The 23724-nt window shown below is 36.6% G+C and overlaps 1 protein-coding gene across 1 annotated transcript in view; it reads left to right on the forward strand.

The window, feature by feature from the left end:
• PAWR (pro-apoptotic WT1 regulator) overlaps nucleotides 1-23361 on the forward strand; it is a 70936-nt gene extending 47575 nt beyond the window's left edge. Inside the window, exons 3-6 of the mRNA XM_033059119.1 lie at nucleotides 6302-6336; nucleotides 14794-14941; nucleotides 16227-16331; nucleotides 20762-23361. Of these exons, the coding sequence (XP_032915010.1) occupies nucleotides 6302-6336; nucleotides 14794-14941; nucleotides 16227-16331; nucleotides 20762-20848 (375 nt within the window). The 3' untranslated portion in view covers nucleotides 20849-23361. The remainder of the gene's footprint in view (nucleotides 1-6301; nucleotides 6337-14793; nucleotides 14942-16226; nucleotides 16332-20761) is intronic.
• The last annotated feature ends 363 nt before the right edge of the window (nucleotides 23362-23724 follow it).

Genomic DNA, 23724 nt, shown 5'->3' on the forward strand with positions numbered 1-23724 from the left:
CTCTGCTCTGAGCTGGGGTGGCCTCACCTTGAGTGCTGGGGCAGTTTTGGGTGCCACAATGTGTAAAAGACATTAAAAAAAAAGCGCTATTGGAGAGCATTGAGAGGAGGACCACATGGATGATGAAGGGTATGGACTGGGAGCCATATGAGGAGCAGCTGAAGTCACTTGGTCTGTTCAGCCTGGAGTAGAGGAGACTGAAGGGAGACCTCATTGTGGTCTTCATCCTCAATAGGAGACGAGGAGGGGCAGGTATTGATCTCTTTACTCTTGTGACCGGTGACAGGACCTGAGGGAATGGCATAAAGCTGAGTCAGGAGAGGTTTAGGTTGGATATCAGAAAAAAACTCTTCCCCTAGAGGGTGGTTGGGCACTGGAACAGGCTCCCCAGTGTAATGATCACAGCACCAAGCCTGACAGAGAAGTGTTTGGACAACACTCTGTCCTGTGGTGTGATTCTTGGGGTATCCTGTTTAGGACCAGGAATTGAATTTGAGGATCTTGATGAGTCCTTCCCAACTCAGCATATTCTTGGATGCTGTGATTCAGGAATGGAAGGTAAATGGTATCTCTTGACTCCTGAGGGAAAATTGCTTTTGGAAAAATTTGATTGGAGGAGAAGAAAGGCATTTCATCTGTCTTTTTGCTGTTTTTCACATCTGTAGTCATTCCTGGTTTGTATTGGGGTCAAATTGCCTTTCAGTTGTTGATCATTTAGATGTTATCCCACTTTAAGAGCTGAATGAAACCTTGTCTATATTGCAGAAGATAGGTAACTACCATTTCCAAACAAATCTCAGTGCAGAGCTATACTGAATGTGAGAAGTAGCTGTAATTAATCAAGATGTGATTTAAGGTATGGGAGTTAGCTTCATTTGCTGGATGGAGATAGAATCTACCTTGGTATGTAAAAAGGCAAGAAACCCCAGCAGTAGACCTCCTTTTTCCATGTAGTGAAGTTATATTTGCTCCCATCTTGACTGATACACATGAAAATTTTTAGGAAGTCTATATTTGAATTACATATGAAAAGAAAATTGTTTTGATGGCTTAATTTCAATCAAAATTTAACCTTGCATGTTGCAGGAATATAATTCTGTTGTAATAATTTCCACTAGTGTATAGTTATATTTCAAAACAGTGTGCATATTCTTCGTGTCAGTATATATACCAGGGAGCCTCAACAGCCTGATTTGATCCAAGGGATTTGCTTTAATTGTTTGCAAAACTTTTAAGTAGTGTGTCAAGGGATTCCAGTGAAACTTTTACATAGTCCAGCTGACTCCAGAGTCTGTACTTGTTTAAAAACAATGTTTATTAGTGCATTTTAACTAGCAATTTTGTAATAGTAGGGTTGGTTTAACATCTGGAAAACTTTGTCAGACGCTTGTAAACACAGACAATTCTATTTATTTAAAGCCCAGTGACCAGCTTGTTTATGTAATCTCTCTGTTGGCCAGATGAAATGCCAAGATGAGCCAGGAGCAAAGAGGAGAGTTAGCCAAGTTCCTTGCATCCTAGTTTGACAGAGATTTAACTGGCAGTAAGTGGTTTCATTAATTGAAGCAGTCTCAGCTGCCTTTTCTGTCCTTATCTATTTTCTTGTGCAGCAGGTGCACGTCTGTGTGTTAGTCTGTGCAGTGAATCTGATGAAGGATCTCATGCGGAATGACACAAATGTTTTCTTTTTCCTTGTTTTTTTCACCTAGATCACACCCTGTCCTACATTAATACCATCCACACAACCACTTTTGTAGACAAAACAAAAAGGGAACATAACCAATTTTCTGGAGCAAGGCTGATATATGTCACTCTGCAGTAGTTTGCAGAGTGTTCACTAATAATTTGATTTATTAGTGATATATATACTGTTACAAGGTAATGCAAGCTGCCTGAAATCCTTTGCAAAAAGTAAAAGTAATTTTAAAACTGTGTTTGGAATACTGCATTGAAGTGAGTGATTTCATCCTTGGAAAAAGAACTGATGTTGGTAGATGTCTTTGACAGTGTTATTTTTTCACCAGTATGAAAGAAACTATTAGCATTGTTATGGATTACTTTACTTACTGTTTTTCTATTCAGGATGTCCACAGACTATAAAAAGAATTCCTCTTTTAGAGGGAGACTTTCAAATAAACTGATCCCTTCATTGCTCATGACAAAGCATTCACTTTTATAGTAATGATTAGATATTTTAAATGTGATTTAAAACTCAAAGTTACAAAATATTTAGGAATATGAGCTGGATTTGTAAGTAAGAGTTTATGTTCAAGAATAATCATCTGCTTTTAGGTTAACTCTTTGTCAGAACAGGCATGTCCCGTCTTTTCTTCATCCCTTTCTTATTTTCTGCTGACCTTCAGTTCTCCAAAAGAGGAGATGACAAGATCTTAAATTATGGATGCTTGCCTCATTTTAAGATCTTCTGAATAGTTTGAAATCTTAGACTAATTTTTGACTTATAGGCACATAATGCTTATTTACAATAAGACTACTTATATTCATGTTGCCAGAGACTTTTGAATACACACAAAACAAATTCCATAAGATGAGAACAGAAGTAAATAATACATTGTCCTCATGCTTTGATCATCACTTTAAAGAACGATTGGTTTGCATTTACATTAGAGATTTCAAAGTAATAAAAGTCATAATTTGCCAAATTGACAATATTAATTTGGTGTTCAGAGGAATTCTTTTTATGCATCAGATGTGCGTTTTTAACTTTTTGTTCATAGTTACTTTTAACTACAGAAATAAAAACCACTAATACGTACTGTAGAAACATCTCTTACAAAGGTCTTGTTAATTGACTCAAGGCTTTTTTGTTTATTTATTTTAACAGGTGTCATTTGCAGTAAATGAGAGTATTTGCTGTGCACTTTGTCTCTGAGCACTTGTTTGCTTTCCCAGCTTTTTCTGAAGAACTGGCTTTTCTGAATAGTACTGCCAAACTTTTTAAAGTGTCCTATTGAATTAAATGTATAAGTCTATGTAATTGCTTTACATCTTATACTTGCATTTAGTATATGAAAATGTTTTAGCAAATATGAGGGTATACAGTGCATTCACTGCATCGTTTTAATGTCTAGAGTACAAAACAAGCATCTAATATCTTAAAATTTCTTTGTACAAAGGTATGTATGCTTCACTAGTCTGCAATCTCAGGTGCAATTTCTCCCTTTCTCATGAGTTCTGCCTTTCACTGCAAACAGAGGCCTATGTTCACCAGGAAGAATTTTCATGGAAAAAAAAAAGTGTAAAAAAAAAAGAAAAAGAACTGAGGAAGATTAGAGCTTAGAATTCCTATTTTATTGTATCTGCAGGCAGTTAGGCAAAATCTAGACCCAATGTAACCATCCATCCAAGCTGAAAAAGCCAATTGAACCACTTGCCCATAGCTAGTGGTGCAACTGGGATGTTTCTGAGCCCATCACCAGCAGGAGCTGTGTCTCATGTTACAGGAACATGTATCTTAATGTATTAGATGAAACAATCTGAATCTCCTCAGGTACTTCAGAGTCAAGCCACCTCATCCGTCTTTCCTGGCTGTCTTAAAGCTAAAAGTCTTTAAAGCTTGAAGGGATCTTGGGAAGCCTCCAGTCCACGTCTTGCAGAGAAAGCAGGATACTTGTAGCAAATTGCTGTAGCGACTGTGACCAGTTGGGCTTTTGTTACCACCATGGATAGAAATATGTCCCCATAATTTTTACCCTATCAGGAATTTGTACATATTGTTAAGATACCTCCTGCGCATCCTATTCTCCAGGCTGAACATTTCCAGCACTTTCAGCTTCTCATGTGTTAGATGATCCAGACCTTTAATCATATGTCCAACTTTGCTAGAGTCTCTCCAGTAGAGTGTTCTCATACTGAGAAGTTCAGAACCGGACCCAGCATGCCAGCTGTGGTCTCACCAGGGCTGAGCAGAGGGGAATTAGAGAATATGCTTAGTTGGAAGGGGCTCACGACTCCAACTACTATCCCTGAACAGGACCCCCCAAGAGTCACACCGTCTGCCTGAGAGTGTTGTCCAAATGCTTCTTGAAGTCCATCAGGTGCGCTGCTGTGACAACTTCCCTGCAGCGCCTGTTCAAGTGCCCAACCACCCTGAGATGTGAAGAACTTTGTCCTAATATCCGAACTAATCCTCTGCTGACGCAACTTCGGGCCATTCCCTTGGGTCCTGTCACTGGTTACAATAGAAGAGACCAATGCCTGACTGTCCTCATCCCTTCATGAGGAAGTTGTAACTGCAATGAGGTCTCCCCTCAGTCTCGTCCAGGCTGAACAGACCAAGTGACCTCAGCAACTCCTTGTGTGAGTTCTCCTCGAGTCCCTTCACTCTCTTTGGAGCGCTCTTCAGGATGCTGTCCTTCAATCTGCTACCGGTGCATCCTTTGCTGCAAGGGGACAGTGATGGCTTATGTTTGACTTGATGTCCACCAGGATGCCTGGGTTCCTTTCTTCAACTTTCCACAGCATGTACTTGTGCTTGGGATTATTCGTCCCCAGACTCAGGAGCATGACTTTGCATTTTCCCTTTTTTTTGGCCTTCATGGGGTCTCTCTGTAAACCTGTTTTTCCAGCCTGTCTGTGGCCCTCTAGATGGCAACACGGCCACCTGATGTATTGTTAACCTCTCATCCAAGCTGTTTGTAGACTGCAAACTTGCTGAGGCTGTACTTTGTCTCGTCATTCAGGTCATTGACGAAGTCATTAAACAATACTGGCTCCTGTATCAATCCCTGCAAAGTGGCTGGCATCCAGCTGGACTTAATGCTGCTGTTCATAACATTTTGGACCCAGTAGTCACTGAGTCTCATGGTCTACTTATCTGGCCTCTGTTTCCACATAGATATGTTGTGTGGGAAGGTGTTGAAAGCTTTGCTAACATCTAGATAAACGTCATCTGCTTTGCCTGCATTCACCAAGTCCTCTCAGCATAGAAGGCTGTCAGGTCATGTGTGGTTTCCTCTTCATATATCCATGCTGATTTCATCTTACTGTCCTTGAGGATTTGTTCCATTTCCTACTCAGGGACTGAGATAAGGACTGCCCTGTAGTTCCCTGGATGATCCTTCTTCAAGAAAGGAATGATATTCCTACTTCATTTTAGTCCTCAGAAGTCTCTCCCTGCTTCCATGACCTTTCAAAGATAACCTACTCTTAAGTAAACTTTATAAATAGCATTGGTACCCTTTAAAATTATGTTTCTCTGCCCTTTTAGAGGTAAAATTAGGTTTCTTTTTCACAGCTGTGAATCACTAATTTTCAGATGCTGTCATCAATGATAAAAATAGTTAAAAATAGTGTTAATCCAGCAATTTTGCCAAGTTTATGGGTTTCTTTAAATAGTTCCCATGAATTTATTGAATTTTGTTCTGCTTATCTTAGGGATAAAGTGTAGCACATATGGCAGAAATTGAAAATGCTTCGTAAAATAAAATCATCTTTTAGATAAATTTATTTCTATAATACAAATATTTTTTTCAATTCTCTTTTCTACAGTAAAATAATTTTGTCCTACTTTTTAGCTTGTTTACTTACTTACAAAGGCACTAGTGTGCTGATCAGTGAAGGCAGTGTAATGGTTTGTAGAATTTTTAGAGTGGATGGAATTTATCTTGCATCTTGTTTTGAGAGCTCATTTACTTCTTTGCATGCAGTAAGTATTGTAAGCAGACAGAATTTCATACTTTGCCTTTTCTTCATAAAGGCAATTGTCCATTAACTCATTAAATATTCTTTCCTGACTTTTTACATGTTAATTGCTGGGGGGTATTTTGCCTATGACTAAGAAAATAATTGGTTCATGTTACAACATCATAAAAAAATATTTATGGACTTACTCTGTCAAATCTGAGCCATTGTTGAAACATGTCTTAACTTTTGTGCATGACTGCTTCAGTTTTTGTTACCATCCAGAAGAACAGCAGTGGTGCTGAGGAATTGAAACAGTTTTGCTCGCTGCTCTTGGACAAGTTAAAAAAAATGAACTATCAAAGTGCATGTGTTTCCATACTAGTTAGTGGTAGTGGAGGTGTACTGGTGGCAGGGTGTGAGCTGTTTCACATGTTGTGCATGCAGGGGGATGGAGGAAGCACATCCAGTTTTATGATGTAATCAGAGGCAGACCTGATATTGTCTATATTTGACAACAAAATAATGCAAAACTGAGTTGTACAGTGGCATGGGACTGCTCTCACTGCAGACTTATTTTTCCATGGAGTGATAAGGTATTTTGGTAATACAGATACAAGAAAAGTATTAATTAGTTTTTCTTCTTTGTTTCTTTCAGGAGTCCTCCAGGATGGTTTCAAGCAGGTATAAAAGGTATGAGATCTTTGTATACAAGTTTTTTGTTTTTTGTTTTTTTTTTTTTACATTTCTACCAGAAATAATGCTGATTAAATGGCTATTTTTAGTGGAAGCCATCATACTGCTACTGTAGATATATGGCCTGATATTGAACCAAGAACCTGAAAGATGAAGCAAGCTTATCCAAAGCCCTTATTATGTTAGTATTTTAAAATAAATTCAGCTGTTGTTTTACTAGATCTTACTAGGGCAGAATAGTTTCCCAGTCAAATGGACTACACATTGCCTAGTGGCCAGTATATTCAAAGTTTAATTTATGAACCACTGTATTCTGAAGTTTAATAAAGGAAAATAATTTTGTTGTTCTCCACAGTAACACTGAAAGATGGTTTTATCATACTACTGTCTCAGTTGTAGCAGGTGTTTCTCATATATAGCATGTTCTGTTTGTTATTTGTTTGTCTATGTCGACTATTACCCTGGTCATTACTCCAACTTTTTAATGACAGAAATACTTCAGAAGCTCTTGACGCACCTGACCAGTGTGTGAAATTTTTGTCCATGTCAAATTAATACTGACACAACTATCACAGCTATTAGGAAATGTTATGGTAACATGGAGTCTAAAATATGTCAACTGAAGCAAGCAATTGTGTAAGAATGTTTTTATTTGATACATGAACACATTATCTTTTTTTATTGGGTAAAATACATAGGTGGTTAATTCATCTGTGTGTGCATATATATATATGGTAGAAGAAAGTGCAAAGAGCATCTACAATTATCTAGTCTTCACTGCTGTATTTTCTACCCCTTAAAATTGTTCACCTGTAGAATCATGAAATGGTTTGGGTTGGAAGAAACCTTGAAGATCACCTAGTCCAGTTCCCCTGCCATGGGCAGGAACACTTTCCAGTGAACTACATTGCTTAGAGCCCCCTCCAACCTGGCCTTGAGCACTTAGAGGGAGGGAACACCCATTGCTTCTCTGGGCAACCTGCTCCATAGTCTCACCTCCCATACTGTAAAAAATAATAGCCTATCCTGTTATGCTTTAGCTTTCCTAGCATGATGTCTTTTATATTTATATTCCAGGTTCTTGTAAACCCAGTTGAGTGATGCTTTTTATTGCTGTAGAGTTTTCTTTTAAATCACTTTGTCATTGCTGAATGGGTGGGCTTATTGTCACAAGCTTGATAACTATGTAATTTTGTGATTCATTTCTTATTAATCAAGCACATTTTAGTTCAGTCTTTACTTCCTCTTCAGTTCTGGTGCAGAATTTTATTGCTGTTTTTATCTGCCAAATACTTAGTGGTGTGTGTCATAGTTTTGTGGCTTTTCATAAACCTTATCTCTGCTTGCATGCTGTATATACTCACTTGCAAAAACTTGGTTGTGCGTGGGGTGGCAATAAATAGAAGTTTGCACACCCACATTCGTAACTTATTTGAAAATAATCTAATTCTTCCGATTAGCGTTGCAAAAGTAGGAAATACCAAAGGTAGAAAATGCTAAATAAGACTTGGTTTTGCTGTCTTTCCTCAGTCAGCTTTAGTTAAATGTGGGATGTAGAGTCTTTGTCAACTTCCCCTGTCAGGACTGGCATCACATCCAGGAGGAATTGGACTTGCTGCGAGCTGCTGCTCAATATTTTATGGAGGTTACCATGTATCTTATTCATTGCATAGTCTTGAAACTTCATGTTGAAAGTGAATTATTTACCACTGTCAACACAGTTGCCCAGTGGTCTCAAATACTCAGTGGGTTTTATTCTTCTTGAGGTATACAATGCCCACTGTGATTTGAGTTAATAGTATCTATTAATTTTCTGCTGTATTTGAAAATTTCTACCTCCCTGAACTAATTTTTCCTGTGAGGGTACTTGAGGTATGACTCCCAGTGGTTTTGCTTTCTGGTTTGAATGCTAAAGGAGTCAGAACCAGAATTGTTCTGAGCTTGTTTGCTTCTTCCAACATCTGCAGTAGGTGAAGGTCTTACAGAAAGAGCCTCCCCTACAGTAATTTTTATTCAGATCACTCAGATCTCCCTGAATTCCCAAATAGAGTAGGAGTCCCTTGGAAAGTCAGTTGGTTAGAGCATGGTGCTAATAAGACCAAGACTGTGGATTCAATCCTTGCATGGGTCATTCACTTAGGAGTTGGACTCCTTGATCCTTGAGTGGCCCTTCCATCTCAGAATATTCTGTGAAATGGAAAATGCCATTCTGTAATTGTACCTAGAGTTGAAATGCTAATGCCTAAAGGCTGAATTGAGATCATAAGCTGCTTCAAGGCTCAAATACCGGCTTAATTTGCTTTTAAGTCTTAGGTGTACTCCCTTAGGTTTTCAAAGCAAACTGAGAGTGAAGCATGTTCTCACATAGGGACAAGCACTTTGAGATCTGATTTGAAACTTATTTGCAACAGTAAGTGGCCAGTACTTTGTAGGAGAGAGATGGTTGGCAGACTTTATAGACATATGATGGCAAAAAGGAAAGTATGTTTTCCTGAAATATGGGATTCTGTAATAGATTCTCTTTCCCACTGAAAGATTGAATTATTTGCCAGAAATATTCAGGTTGCTTTCTTCCATCTTTGCAATTTCTGCTTTTTCTCTTTTGCCTTCTCGCTCTCCTCCAGTTATTCCTTCTCAAACATGACAACTTGTTCATCTCAGTAGTTTTCTTCACTAGTTTCCATTTCCTAGATCAGTTAGGCACCCTTTTGTTTCTGTTCCCCATTTTTCTTACATCCTTATTTTTAATCATTGAGGTCCTAGTATTTTCTTTATTATCTGTCTGATTTCTTGTAGATTTTTGTTTTGGTTTGGTTTTTTCTTCCTGTTTTGTCTGCATTATCTGTCCCTTCTGAGTTCTAGTCCTGGATTACTGATGCTATTCTGGATTTCCAGTACCTTTCCTTTCCATTTAACTGTTCTCATGTTTTATGTTATGATTTTAGAGATTCTTTTACAACTTCAATAATTCTGTGATTCTACCTCTACTCTGAGATACCTGTCCTCCTGTACCTGATGAGAGAAAGGATGTTTAAAAGCAGAGAAGATCAGTTATGTGTGTTCTTACAGAGTCATTGTTCTCTTGGTGTGTTCCAGGACTCAAGGAATTGCACAGAATTACACTAACTACTTTTCCTTATATGGATACAACAATCTGTGACTAAACATTTATAGGACATTGCTGGGAAACCTGTTTCACTGAGTGTCCATTGACTGGAAAACATGTTTAGAATTGAACTCTGATGGCTGCTGTGTGTTGCTGTGTGCTTAGTGAGTTGGACAAACTGAGCCTGTCTCTTTGTGCTGTAAAGTAAATAAAAGTTTGTGATGAGGATCTCAGTTTATAATTGTAGTCTGTCTTCTGAATTTACTTCAGAAATTTTCACACCCCCCAAAAGTTTATGGGGGGGTTCCTTTGTAGTTGCATGATTAAGCACATAAAATACTTTCAAGAGAAAGTGATGGTTTTGTTGTGGTTTGGAGTGGTACTGTGAGATCTATTGAAAGCACAACCAGAATCTGCAAGGTCAGGCTGACATGAAGGCCAGAGGACAGAGTTTTTGGGAGCTGTGGTCAGTCATGTGTCCTATCTGTGAGCTTCATGTGTTTTAAATGTGTAGGTGTACTTAAGTTGTAATAGCCCGTATCAGCTTCCTGTTCTTCCATTTTCCTCTTAGGTTTTTTTAATGGCTCATCTTGGCCATTTCAAATTGCTGTTATGAAGTTTGGTCTGCCATTTTTTGCACTGCTTTGTGAAAAGTTATTTTTAGTACCAAACACGTTACCATTAGTAAGAATGGTTTTCTGATTTAGGTCAGATGGTATCAGCATAGTTGATGCTACCAAGTATTTCTCAAACATGAGAAGGACAAAGTGCACTTTCTTTATTGAAATATTTGAATCTAATCTACATGTAAACATGAATTATGTTTCTTTTGTGAACTAAAAGGCTTGTTTGCAAATAACAACAAAGCAAGATATTTATGCAGGCATAGGAATATTTTTATAAACACAGAAAATTTGTTGTATCAGCTTACTTTAAAGACTCTCTACTGGTTTTGAACCAATTTTGTTTATTTTTTAAAAAAAATTGTAAAGCAAACCTTGAAGATTGGGATTTAAAGATTTTTGCATGGCTCTTAGACCAACTTGATCAGTTTACAAAAAGAGCTAGATTAAAATCTCTTCATGGTTTGGAAGTGTATTCCCCTTATGAGTTTGTTTACCAGTGGAAATTAATACAGTGTGGTTTTATGCCTTCCAGTCAAAATGTCAGAGAGGCTTTTTACCCCATCTTTTAGGGTGGTACAGTACAGCACATTAACATTGAACCCTAGAGGTAGAGACTATTTAGCAGTAATTATAAAAGATTCCATCATGCTTGAGTTTATCATAAGAGTTGAAAAATAAATGGGGAAGTAGAGACCATAAAAAGAGAAGGTACTTCAGAGCACTCGTTGGAGGGGCTCTGAAGGCAATGTTTGAACACTGCTGAAATTGCCTTGCTCAGTGTTTTTAGATAATTATAATAATTTTTAATTATTTTTATACAAATAATTTTTAGATAATTATAAAACTTAAACTATAACTGTTTTCTTTCCATCATACTAATTTTGATCACACTAATTAAAAAAAACCACAACCTCAAAATATTGTTTCATAATGCTATGCCCAGACTTGCCTGCTTGGCCATGTTTAGGAGTTTTGCAGTGAGGGCTGGCTTTGGAAGCATTGTCTCATCTAGTTTGTTACCTTAGGACTACTGCTTTGAAGATATGAGCATTTTGTTGTAGACAGGGGTCACTTAGGAGGTTTTTCTTGACTTTTGTAGCCCTTCTTGAGACACTGCTGATGTAATGAGAAGGTGTAAATGCATAGGGTTTATTTCTGCAAAAGGTTTTGATGGTCTAAGTGGAGCAGACCGGGGTTCCTCACTGCCCCTTGTGCCAGTGCTCATGCAGCTGAGCAAGGCACTGCTTCAGGGAGCCACCGTGGCTGCAAGTTGATGGCTTCCTTTTGCCTGGCTGCTCCACTGCTGCATCCTAGTTTGAGTAGTTTCCCATTCATCTGAAAGCCAGAGACAGGAAAAGTGGAGGAGGCTAGGGAAGTGCAGCTGTAGAGAAGAGACTGCCTTTCCTTAGCTCAACTCTGAAAGCCACAGATTTGGCTTAAGCAGTCTGAAGTAACAGAAAGCCAAGATGCCCTATTTTGCTTCTTCCAGAGAAGCTGTTAGCAGCTGACTGGATTGCAGTGGCATAAATAACTAGGAGTTTCCAAATCAGATACAGTTATAAGATTTTGGCATAAAAATATATCTGCTGTAGTTGAAATACTTGTTGAATATGTAGTTTTGACAGAGTGATTTTCACTGGGTGAAATGGCAATTTGGACAGTGCTTTAGAAAGACATTGAGGGAATCAAAGAAGCATTGGAAGGAGCAAGAGAAATTTCATCTTGCTGTAATAATGCTTTTAAACCTGTTCCTGTATGAATAACTGATTTTATTGTAAAGAAAATGACTAGGAATATCACTGCACACTAAAATTCCTGATTTTCTGTAAGAGTAGTCAAACTGATTTCGCTATATTATTTTTGTTTTAAGTACAGTTAGAAAAAACCCTTTTAAAATATATTTCTGTTTGTATATTTTTATATATAAACATAATCTACGGGTATACTTCCACAGACAGTATCTTTGTTGGAGGTGGTTCATAGATATTTTCTCTTAGTAAAGAGATACCAAGTTCAGATACTGTGTTTCCAGTCATCACTGTGGAAAGGATCCTGGGTGCATCAGGCAAGGGAGGGGATTGTCCTGCTCTGCTCTGAGCTGAGGCAGCCTCACCTCCAGTGCTGGGGGCAGTTTTGGGTGCCACAGTGTAAAACAGACATTAAGCTCTTAGAGAACATCCAGAGGAGAGCAACAAGGATGGTGAAGGGACTGGAGCAGAAGCCCTGTGAGGAGTGGCTGAGGTCACTTGGTCTGTTCAGCCTGGAGAAGGGGAGACTGAGGGGAGACCTCATTGCAGTCAGAGCTTCCTTGTGAGGGAAAGAGGACAGTCAGGTACAGATATCTTGACACTTGTAATCCATGACAGGACTCAAGGGAATGGCATAAAGCTGAGTCAGGAGAAGTTTAAGTTGGTTATCGAGAAGTTTTCTACCCAGAGGGTGTTTGGGCACTGGAATAGGTTTCCCAGGCCAGTGGTCACAGCACCAAGCCTGTCTTGAGTTGAGTAGGTGTTTGAACAATGCTGTCAGGCACGTGTGGCTCTTGGGGTGTCCAGGGCCCCCAGTTGGACTCAATTATCCTGATTGGGTCCCTTCCAACTCAACATATTGTGATTCTGTGATTCTTTCTCGTTTAACACTTAGGAAGTGACATTGCATCGGAAGACTTAGGTTCCATTCTTTGTGAAAGATTTTTGTGTTGCATCATGGATAGTATATTTTTTGCCATTGCTGTGTACTGACCATTGGCCATTGATTCTAACAACCAAAAGAATGAACTTCATATTTGTCACGTTGCTTGTGTTAGGTTATGGACGGATGCCTCCTTAAGTGTTTTTTTAAATCCCATTTCCTGGAAGCATCCACGATATGCCCTTTATACTTTCCTACAATGAAAAGGAATGTGTTCAGTAGGATCTACTGCCCAGTGGAATAGGTGAGGAAATTACTGAGTGTGAGTTTCAGGGAAAAAAACCCTGAAAATGAAAGCATTTTCCATATTAATGAAACCCTTCCTGTCCAGATACTCTTTCTTCTCATCTTTGTGTAGGAGCTTCTGCTGGCTTCACTGGTGCTGAGTCAAAATACTGCAGTATGCTGGCAAAAGTATTCATTTTTAAATGATGAAAAATTAAAACTTTTTTTTGTGTGGTCTCTCCTTGAGGCATTAACAACATGAAACTACAGTCTTTTAGGAAGCTCGATAATCTAGAATTTATAGAGTTAAGTTAAAATATTTCTCCTATGTTGTGTTGCAACATGCATATCCGGTCCTAGAAATGTTTTTTAAGAAATCTTCTGGATGAAGAATAAACAGTGCTAAATATGGTAATAACATTAAGCTACAAAATTCCTTACAATTGTGTCAGTGTGTCTTGGAAACTTCACACATACTAGAGCAAAAGAATATTTATATCCACGAAAAGACATCCCTTTGCCAGACACTCTTGCTTTTGCTTTGCACTGTATCCATCTAAATCTGCACATTGTCAGCAGGGGTCTTCTAGAGTTATGAAATGCAAAATGGTTAAATGAACACATTAATCATACGCTCTTCTGTGTTTCAAAGGAAATGTTGTAGGGATGCTCATAGTGCTTTTCATTCTTTTTCTAAGTGGTCTAGAGCACCAGTGTATACATACTTCAGCTGTGTGATTTTGCAGAATTACAGGCTGGTTAATGTTGGAAGGGACCTCTAGGGGAAATCTTGTCCAGTCCTCTGCTCAAGGAGGGCCATCTAGAGCTAATTATTGAGGACCATGTCCAGTGGCTTTTGAGTACCTCTATTCTTTGCTTTTGTCTTGGCAGTTTGCCTGTATATTTTAAGTCTAGGAAGTGTAATTCTGGTGAATTGGAGAGGGAAAGTCTCTTTGCCTGCTCCCAGAGCACTCTGTTCTGCTGTTCTTACTTATTCATTAGAATCATCATTGAAAGTGAGTAACATTACTGGTATGAAGAAAATGGCTATGGGAAGAATACTGTTAGTTTTGTGACTGAAAATGCTTGACTTGTACATATTTTTAAATTAGTAGTGGTTTTATACATACCGCTAGTAATGGAGAACTTACATGCTTTTTTAAAAACTAGCTTAGCTTAAGTGCACTTGCAGTGCTTATCTGTTGATTCTGTGATAATGATTTTTAATTGATAGACACATAATCTAAATCAAAAAACCCCATAGGACAACATAAGGAGTGAGTGTCTACCAAGGGAACTCTGACAAACTTCCCTGTATCAAAGTTCTGAAGTAAAATATCTGGAGATGGCATAAAATTAGTTTGTTGGGTCACTTCACTATCTCACTTCAGTTGACTTTCCAATCCCTTACAGGCCAAATTCATAGTTCCCGAAGAGTTAGTCAAAATTCTTCCTATGTTTTGGACATATACTTGGGTTTTTTTCCCCTTATGTCTTCATCTAGTTAAAAAGATACTTGATTTAACTCTGTAGTGGCACTTTATTTCTTGAAATAAAGTAATTTAGCTTAGTTTTTAATGTGCATAGTTGATGAAACTTGAAAAATAGGATAAGCGTGTGTACTACCCATGTGATGAAAGCTGCATTATCTAAGTATTCGAATCCCTGAGGCAGTGAATTTAGTGAGTTCTCAGCCACACAAGAGCTGCAGTTTAATTCACTGACCTATTGACTGCTTTGGAAAGCACTTCTGTGGCTGTTTTGTTAAATGTGTAAGTAGTGTCTACTTTGCTCTGCCTTTCACAGCACGGCTAATGCACCAGAAGATGATGCCCCAAACAGATATTCCCGAACAGAGAGGACAACTTACAGCAGATACAGCAGAGATGCAAATTCTTCTGGCAGTTCTCTACCAAGTAACACTTTGGAAAAGAGGATTGAGGAACTTGAAAGGGTAAGTACCAACTAACCTTTCCATGGCATACATCTGAAGTAAAGTACTTTTGAAACTCCATGAGAAAATTTGGAGGTAAAATATATAGAAATGATGCGAAATGCTTGAAGTACGGATAGTTACGTCTACGAAAATGTATAAAGTCAGACTGACTGAGAAGAATGTGAACTGTCAAATCACAGATGTTTAGTTTTCATTTGGTATATAAGTGAGAAATAGTTAAGGTAAAGATAATACACTTAGAGAGCCAGCAGTGCTTTGCGGGCTTCTCTTATGTACCTCATGACACCAACACAGAGCAAATATCTTGGGGGAAGGAGCTCTCTGGCTAAAGGTTACAAGCCAGTTTCTGATCTACTTGCTGGTTTGGATTTTTTTAGTATACCAAAATATTGTCTAATGTAATTGCTATCCAGTTGTATGTTAGAGCTGTAAATATTTAAAATACAGATTTTAAATTATTTTCATTGTTTCACACTGATTTAATAAAAACAGTTTTGGGAAAATGTAACAATGTTAAAGCTGAGCTTTTTACCTAAGCCAATATTTTGCTAAATAATGTCATCTGTGTAATCTATTACTGGCTTCTCTTCCTCTGAAGTGGATTTTTGTGGGTAACTTAGCAAGTATTCTTGAATCATATGGGTGAAAGTTACTAAGTAAACACAATTACAATTGGTATTTTTTCAGAAAGGAGGAAAATAACATATATTTTGTAGAAATTACTGTTTTTGATTTAAGACTTGAGGAACCTTCATTTGAGTAAAGTACACCATAATCCTCCCTTCTAAATCAGCTTCTTTCTGAAATACTTTAATTGCCATAATAAAACTTAGAAGATTTGAGCACCTTCTTTCCTAATGAACATTCTCATTCTTTCTCATCACATTCAGGCCCACAGATTTAAAAGTATGTCTTCATTTCTTGTTAATGGTATTACAAGAACACCAGCAGCAATTTGGGAGCTGATACTTTACATTTACTTCTGTTTTGGACCCCTGTCCAATTCTGTGTTCATGCTTAAGTTAAATATAAATTAAAGCATTATCACTTGAATCAGATATCAAAAAGGATTTGCTGTTGGTAAAATATTCTTAGATGTGATTCTTTAGCTCCTTGAAATACAAAAGGACTTGAAGATGTGGGTTTGACTTGCTGTAGGAAAGGAATTATAGATAATGCATGTGTGTGTGTGTTCTTTCTTTGTTTTAGAAGGTATTAACTTAAAACTGTCTCTTAGAACACGAATTTACATTTCTAACTTCATTCTGTATTCTGGTTATAGGAACTTGCGAAAGAAAGACAGGAAAATGCAAGATTAATAAAGATGGCGCAGGACAAAGAAGAACTAATTGGAAAACTGAAAGAAGAAATTGATTTATTAAACAGAGTAAGCAAATACTTTCTTACATGACCCTATAAAGAGGAAATAAAAGTGTCTGCATTCTCTGTTGTATTCCATTGGGCAAGGTCAGAAAATAAATAATTGAGGGTTTTTTGTATTTGTGTAGCTTTTCAAGAGGTGTGTCAGTAAGTTATGTTTCCTTTCTAAGGTGACTTGTATTTGTTATGATTAACTTCCCTAAGTTCAGTGTTATTGGAGTATCTCAATTCCTTGTTGTTCTAAGTGTTCATAGACCAAGGTTATAAAAACAAAAGCTCTTTGTGTTTTGACAGATATTCTCATACTCTTTATTGTTGATCCCTAGTAAAGGCAGAATAAGAGAGCAGGAGACATGAGGTGACATCACCAGGCAAGGTGTGAAGGCAGGAGAAAAGGGATGTTTGGAAATGGGACAGGATGAGAAGTTTTAAAGCTGACAGAAAAAAAGTTGCACTATTTTTAGGCCAAACAGGACTTCTTTCATAGAGTGTATTACTGATCTCATCCTGCACTTCTTGGCTGAGGTGTGGAGGCCGGTTGTTCAAGAGATACATGCCTCTCTTCTAGTCCAGTGCAGACAAGGCTCTGCTCCAGTCAATTCATCTGTGAAGGGAGGCAATAACTGCATGAAGAGTGTCAGACCTACATTTTGCAGCTCTCCATGAGTAGCAAAGGAAGACAGCTTTTAAAAGTTTGCAGACTGATTTAGAAAGTTAAAAGAGATGAGATTATTCTGAAACACATCTTTTGGTTTTTTATATGGAGAAAGTTGGAAGCTATCTGTAGCATAAATGAGGTATTGTCTGTTTTGGAGAGATTTCTATTTCAAGTGAGGCCATTGCTCTTCGTGCAGTTCTTTCATACTACAAAGAATCTGTCACATCTAAGCTGATGGCCTTATTACAGTTGAGGCAGGAGTTCATTCCTTCTACATAATGGATGGCAAAGCTATTTAATACTGTTGGTCATGTCTGACTTCCTGACTCAAAGGTCGGAAAGAACAAATCAAAAGAACCTGAATGACTGAAATCTTGGTCTTTAGGACCACAACTTTTTGAGAGGTTTGATGTTCCAGAAGCAATGTTATTTTTTTGGCTACACTTGAAATATTATGTTCCAAATGAAATCCATCAAGTGTCTTAACTAGAAACTGTCTTTGGACATCCATAGTAAAGTCAGGAACTGTCTACGCGTTTCCTGTGTTAAGTACAAGGGCAATTTCTGCTTGTTGTATGAAAGAAAACATTAACTGAATAAAGTAATTTCAAACCCAACTTTGTTATATTATATATTGACTAAAATTTTACCTTCCTTGAGATCTACAAAAACTGTCTTACTGGTGCTCCCTAGCTAGATATTTTAAACACGGAAGAGAGGGGATTTTTTTGGTCCATCAGGTCAGCATTTTTCATACCTTTAACACTGTCTGTTTATTCAATGGATTGCAAGTTATTTATGTCTGTGTCTCTTGGGCTTTTCTTAACAATGAAAAAACTGCCTTTTGATTTTATGACCAGCATAATTATTTGTCTTCTTGAACTCATGTCTCAAGTGATGCTTCCATTACAAGAAATACAGTTTTGCTTTCCTGTTTATTAACTCCTGAATTTATGATTGCTTCTATATTGGCTATCCATGTGGATTTAGAAAGAGAAAAGGTTTAAAAAATTAAGAAAAACTGCAGAAGTACCACATCATTCTCATGATAGAAGGTTATGGAAGTTAATTTGGCAGTTGTATTTGCTTCAGGTTTATTATCATAACTGAGAAACATGAGAGCCAGTGCTTGGACATCCATCTGCTCTTCATGGCGTGCCCCTCTTTAGGCCTAGCACCAGGATTGATATTTTTCATGGAACAAAAGTTGTGATCTTCAGCCTTGTGTTCAGATAAAAGGATGTCCTGAGGACTGAACTTTATTTAGTGAGTCCATACAGAAGTCTTAAAAAATTTTGCTGGTAGGCAGCCTAAATAGGGGTCTCTAAATGTGACCATCTGCACATTCATGGTTTTCCTCCAGCTCCTCTGTTCATCAAAATATAGTTATTGGATATAAGATGCACAGGTATGGAAAGACTGTCACATCAGATACCCTAGATAATGTCTTTAAAAGCCATTTTATTGCATATCTTTGCTCAGTCTACATTTAGTGAAATTCTTTCTAGTCCACAGGAGACATCCCTCCCTGATTGGCAAAGACTTTGTGTTGTATTTGAAAAGCTTTTTCCAAGAATCATTAAATCTTCGTGGTAGAATTTTTCTCATTTTAATGAGTATATTTCTTTAGTGCAACAATGTAATTTTTCTGAGATCAGTCAGTGCATCACAGAGGTACTTAAAGGATATGAGCTGCATTTATATTGAGGAACAGACAAGACTTTATCCTATAAATTACATTCTCTCATTCCAGTATATTAGATGTTAAAAGTATGTTTGCCATGTTCTTTGTAAGAAAGGGGCAATTGCTTCATAAAAACCTGAAATATCTGAAAGGCATCTCAAAATATTTAAATACTTTGTAGGCAAAGTACAACTGTCAACTAGTTTACACTTAGTCATCTCTGACCTCACTTAGATGTCATTGTAGTTAAAAGTGTGTTTGGAGATAGTCTGTCAGTGAGGATTTACAGTCCAGTTGGTGTCAGTTGTGTAGGTATCAATTCTTTTGGCATGTGAAGCTCAAGCTTTGCTGCTATTGCATCTTTTTTTGCTAATAAGCATACATTAGTCTTGTAATTTTGAATAAGAAACATTAAATTTCAGAGTAGCAGAATCCTCTTCATCTCTCAGCCAATTGTTTATGTAGATACTTGAGCTGTAGCAGTTATTTTTCCTGGCTTATATTGAAGAAACTTTTACATCTAGTAATTTTTGGAATGCTATTTTTGCAACATAAAAATTTAACAAACTTTTAATGTTTTATTTTGAGTCAATTATACTAGAACTTTAAACAGGAGGTTTTCAGGTAAGCTTTAACTGAGGTATCTGATGGCCAGATCAAGTTTGAACATTATAATACAAGTTTTATTTATATCACTAAAGAGATGTAACTTTATTGAAAATGTGTTGTCCCTTCCATCTGATTATTGATCTGAATTGCACAAAAGAGAATATAAAGTATACTTGCTTTTAGTAAATTGTATTTATTGTATCTGTCCACTAAAGCTTGCCCTGTTTAGGTGTCTAGTCACTTGTGTCTGTTATGTTGGAGTTGTCAAATGCCTTTCCTGGAAGTGATTCATACTGTGATGCAGCTTTACTTCTGTGAGGCAGAGAGGAATTTCTGCTAGTGATTTCTTGATTCCATTTTATAAAAAAATAAAGGGATTGCAAAGGTCTTGAGGTATGGATTTTTAGTTTTTAAAAGAGGCTTTTAAAAATTATTATACCAATTGAACAGATGATCTCTATTGTGCACTTCTGGAATGACCTCACTGAGAATGAAATAAGAAACTAGGCTTTGTATGTCAAACACTACTTAACAAAGGGCTAAGAGAGAAAAAATCTTCTCTTTGCTACTTAAGGCAAGAGTACAGTTTGGCAGACCAGAATAAAAAACCACATAGTATCTCCAGTGAGAATTCTGTTTCTTTTTCCTTTGCCCACCTTTAATTTTTTTTCTTAAAATCCTGTCCTTCACATCGCTCTTCTGTTTCTTCATTCTTTTCTAGTTCAGGTTCTGTTTCTTGCATGTGATTTTTGTACAGGAGAATTATTTTTGTTGAAATAATGTTTGTATTAAGCAGCCATTTTCACTGGTTTTCACTTTCAAGGCTTGAAAAAACATTTTAGCAGTGAAGAAGAGAAATGGAAACTGGACAAAAATGGTAATTAGTGGAAAGGACACAAACCTTTGGGTGAAAGCAATCTATTTTGAGCACCCATTACTGCTGTGTACACCCTGTCTGTTTTTCCAGTAACACTTTAGACAGAAGGTGCGAAGTCCATTTTTATTTTTTTTTCCAGAGAAAACAGAAAAAAAGAGTGGACTAGTATATCTTTTTCTGAAAATTTTGATACTTAATACACAAAAGAGTTCTTCTTGGTGTAATAACCAATAATCTGTATACATCAGAGCCATAGTTGTAGACAAGCAACTGGGGAAGCAGGAAGAGTAGCTGATTAATACACTCTCTGTATATGCCAGAACAATAATCACCCCCATTCTGTTTTGGTTTCTTTATGCATTAATTCCTGTTGTAGCTTTTATTTGAACGGTTCTATTTAAGGTGCTTGGGAATATAATATTAATGTTTTTTAATTGCAGTAACACTTGGATACAGGCGGGTTTAGCATTTCTAAGGGTACTACTGTGACACTAATTCTTCCTTATTCCACCTTAATTTCAGAGTTAAGATGCTAAATTCCTGCTGCTACTAATAGAGAATTTGTATTTCCATCCTGAGAAGTGTTTATTTTTCTTTTTTCTTGTACAGGATCTAGATGATATAGAAGATGAAAACGAACAATTGAAGCAAGAAAATAAAACCCTCTTAAAAGTTGTTGGACAGCTGACAAGGTAGAAGATCCAGGCATCAATGAGGAAAGATTTTAAAACTACTGATTGAACATTAAGGTCAATATAGTAATATTTCCTGTGTTGCAGTATGTTATAATAACTGTCTTTGTATTTATTGTTAGGAAACCAGATGAATGTTTATTTTCATAGTACTTTCTCCTTCGTTCAATGAAATGGCATAAAATTTGGGGTGTATTTTTAACGCTCACAGAACCATAATTAAAATTTTTGACGTTTCAAAATTTTCAGTTCAAAAATATTTGGGTTTTGTATCTTATGCAGATTACAGCTGCATAAATTACAGTAATCTAAAATCCATAGCACCAAGATCACTTTCAGTCCATATGGGTGTATATTTTTGAAATGAATGGAAGCAATACATATAAGCTTTGTTTACGCAGATTCAAAATATGTATTTTGGGAAATGCTTCCTTTTTTGTTCATACAGCTGTAAAGTGTATGCTTTATTACTGATGTATAACATTTTGCAGATTGATGACTTGCTCTAGAACTCTTGTATGTAGGGGTTTTTTACTGTGTCTGAAAGATTGACAATAGTAGAGTAGCATTTTTTTTTTTCTGTGTTTAACAGTATTCTGTCAGAAGGGGAAGGTTTTACTAAAAAACAATAAAACAAACAAATGCAAAACACCATAAAGCCAAATAAATCACCTCTGGTATCAGCATTAATAAGTTCTTTGAATCACACTGAAGTCGTGCACTGCAGTTTATTTTATGGCTTTTGCTTTAGCAATGAAATACAAGTGTGCAATCAGACATTTAGTTTGCTGTGTTGAGAATTTAAACAAAGCCTGGAGCTTTCATTTTAACAAAGACATTTCTTGTTGTCATCTTAAAATTTGTAGTGATCATAACCCATACAAGTTCTTTGGATTTATACCCATACAAGTTCTTTGGATTTTTTTAAGCTGAGTGAAAAATTTTTTGTATGTCATGAAGTAGAGGGGCATAGTTGTGATTTGTGCCTTTTTGAAACATCAAATGGTATACAAGCCCCATTTTTATCCTTGATTTTAAACTAACAAGTTGTTTAAAAAGTGCCTGGTTAGATGTTACAATCCAGTTATGACTGTGTGGAGATTCTTCTATAACATGATAGCTGACAAAATTTTCCTTAGACTTTAACCACAGACCTCAGTTAACAACACTTCAACTGAAAATTATTTGTACTTTATCTTAATACAGCACATTTTTCATTCGTGTTCAGGTTAAGTGTACATATCCTTTGAGGAAAGACACTAGAAATTAAAACATTTCAAAGAGGCTTGTTCTGTACAATTTTGAAGTTTGGCGTCAGAAAGTTACATGCATATAGTTCTTGTTACCCTAAAACTTAAAAGCAAGTTTAATATAACAATGTAGCAGTATCGTTATATTAATATATATGTGAAACACAGATAACAATTATCTTTTCAGATTTGCCAATTGTTTTCATAATGTTCATTTAATAGCTGTGTTTCTTAAATTTAAAATCCAGCAATTACTGTTACACTTTGGATTGTTTTGGATATAGCATAGGTTATTTTGTATTAGTGCATTCTAGTGAGGAAAAACTTTTCAAAGCTTTAAAGTGTTTTTCAAGACACTTGTAGTCCAAGATGCCTCATTGTTTTCCTTCACAGTGGATAAGATTCCGTGGAACACCGTTTAAAACCTCTACTCAGGGGGCTAAATGGTATAGGGGGTTTGTATAAGCCCTTTGAACTACAGTGTACACCAATGAGTATTGCCTGCAATATTATTGAAGCAGTAAGAGGTCCCTTAATTTATGAGTTCCATGAAATTAAACAATCATGGACATAATAAAGTCAGTTGAGATGTATGCCTTTTGAATAAATATGAAACTTTCTCTGGAAGAACATCTGATTTTCTTCTCTGTGTACTAGGTAGGAAACACACGTACCCATGTGCTGTATGGGATGTCAAACATTGAAGCATTATTAAGGACAGTACACACAGATATAAATATGAAGTTGCAAATGAGATGTTTCATAAAATGTGTTTCATGTACATTTTAAACCAAAGAAAAATAGCAACAAAGAACATAAACAAGAGTTACTTGTCTTCATGTTACCTCTTCTTGGCTGCAGTAATGCCAGAATTAGAATTATTTTTTTTTAATTGTACATAAAACTGACAGAAGTATTTGGCAAAATTTCTGGATTTCTAATGTAACTGTTCTTGTTCAGGGCTAGTTGTGATTCTTCTGCTCTGGAAAGCTTGTGGTAGTTGAGTTTTCCTCTGAAAACAGTCTCATAATCATAATGCAGAGTGATTTTTTTTTAAATATCCATTTTATGTGTTTAAAAAATTTAAGCATCATTAACCTATGAGTAACTGAATATCCATTTTAATTTTGAACATTGACTAGTTGTGGTGATATTTGTTATCAGATTTAAAAAAATGATTTTGAGATTCTTCTACTGCAGGTTAAAGACATATGTTTAATAATAAAGTTTGTTTGCCTTTGTTCAAATAAAACAAAATTGTTTTTAATCCAGGCTGAGTACTTACTGTCTTTAAAGGAGAATTAATGCTGTCTAAAATTCTAACTGGATTTGTTCTCTGTAGTGTGAAGTTCCCAGTCTGAACTGCTAAAATTAGTTTTCCATTCACATTGGAGTTTTCAAGTGTGTATGCATAAACAGACACACAAGAGAGAAGTCTGTGTATTTACACTATACTTACTTTCTGCTTCAGGTGATAGTGAGTATTCTTCCATCAATTAGATAGAAATTATCTTTTCTCCTGCTTCAAAGAAGAAGTATAACCCTTCCCAGGAAAAGGAAGAATGTTGCAGTGCTGTAACAGAAAGTGAATTGATTTAACTTCTGAAAGCTGGATATAAGTAAGTGTTCT

Source organism: Catharus ustulatus, chromosome 4 (genome assembly GCF_009819885.2).
Source record: "Catharus ustulatus isolate bCatUst1 chromosome 4, bCatUst1.pri.v2, whole genome shotgun sequence".
Taxonomy (NCBI): Eukaryota; Metazoa; Chordata; class Aves; order Passeriformes; family Turdidae; genus Catharus; species Catharus ustulatus.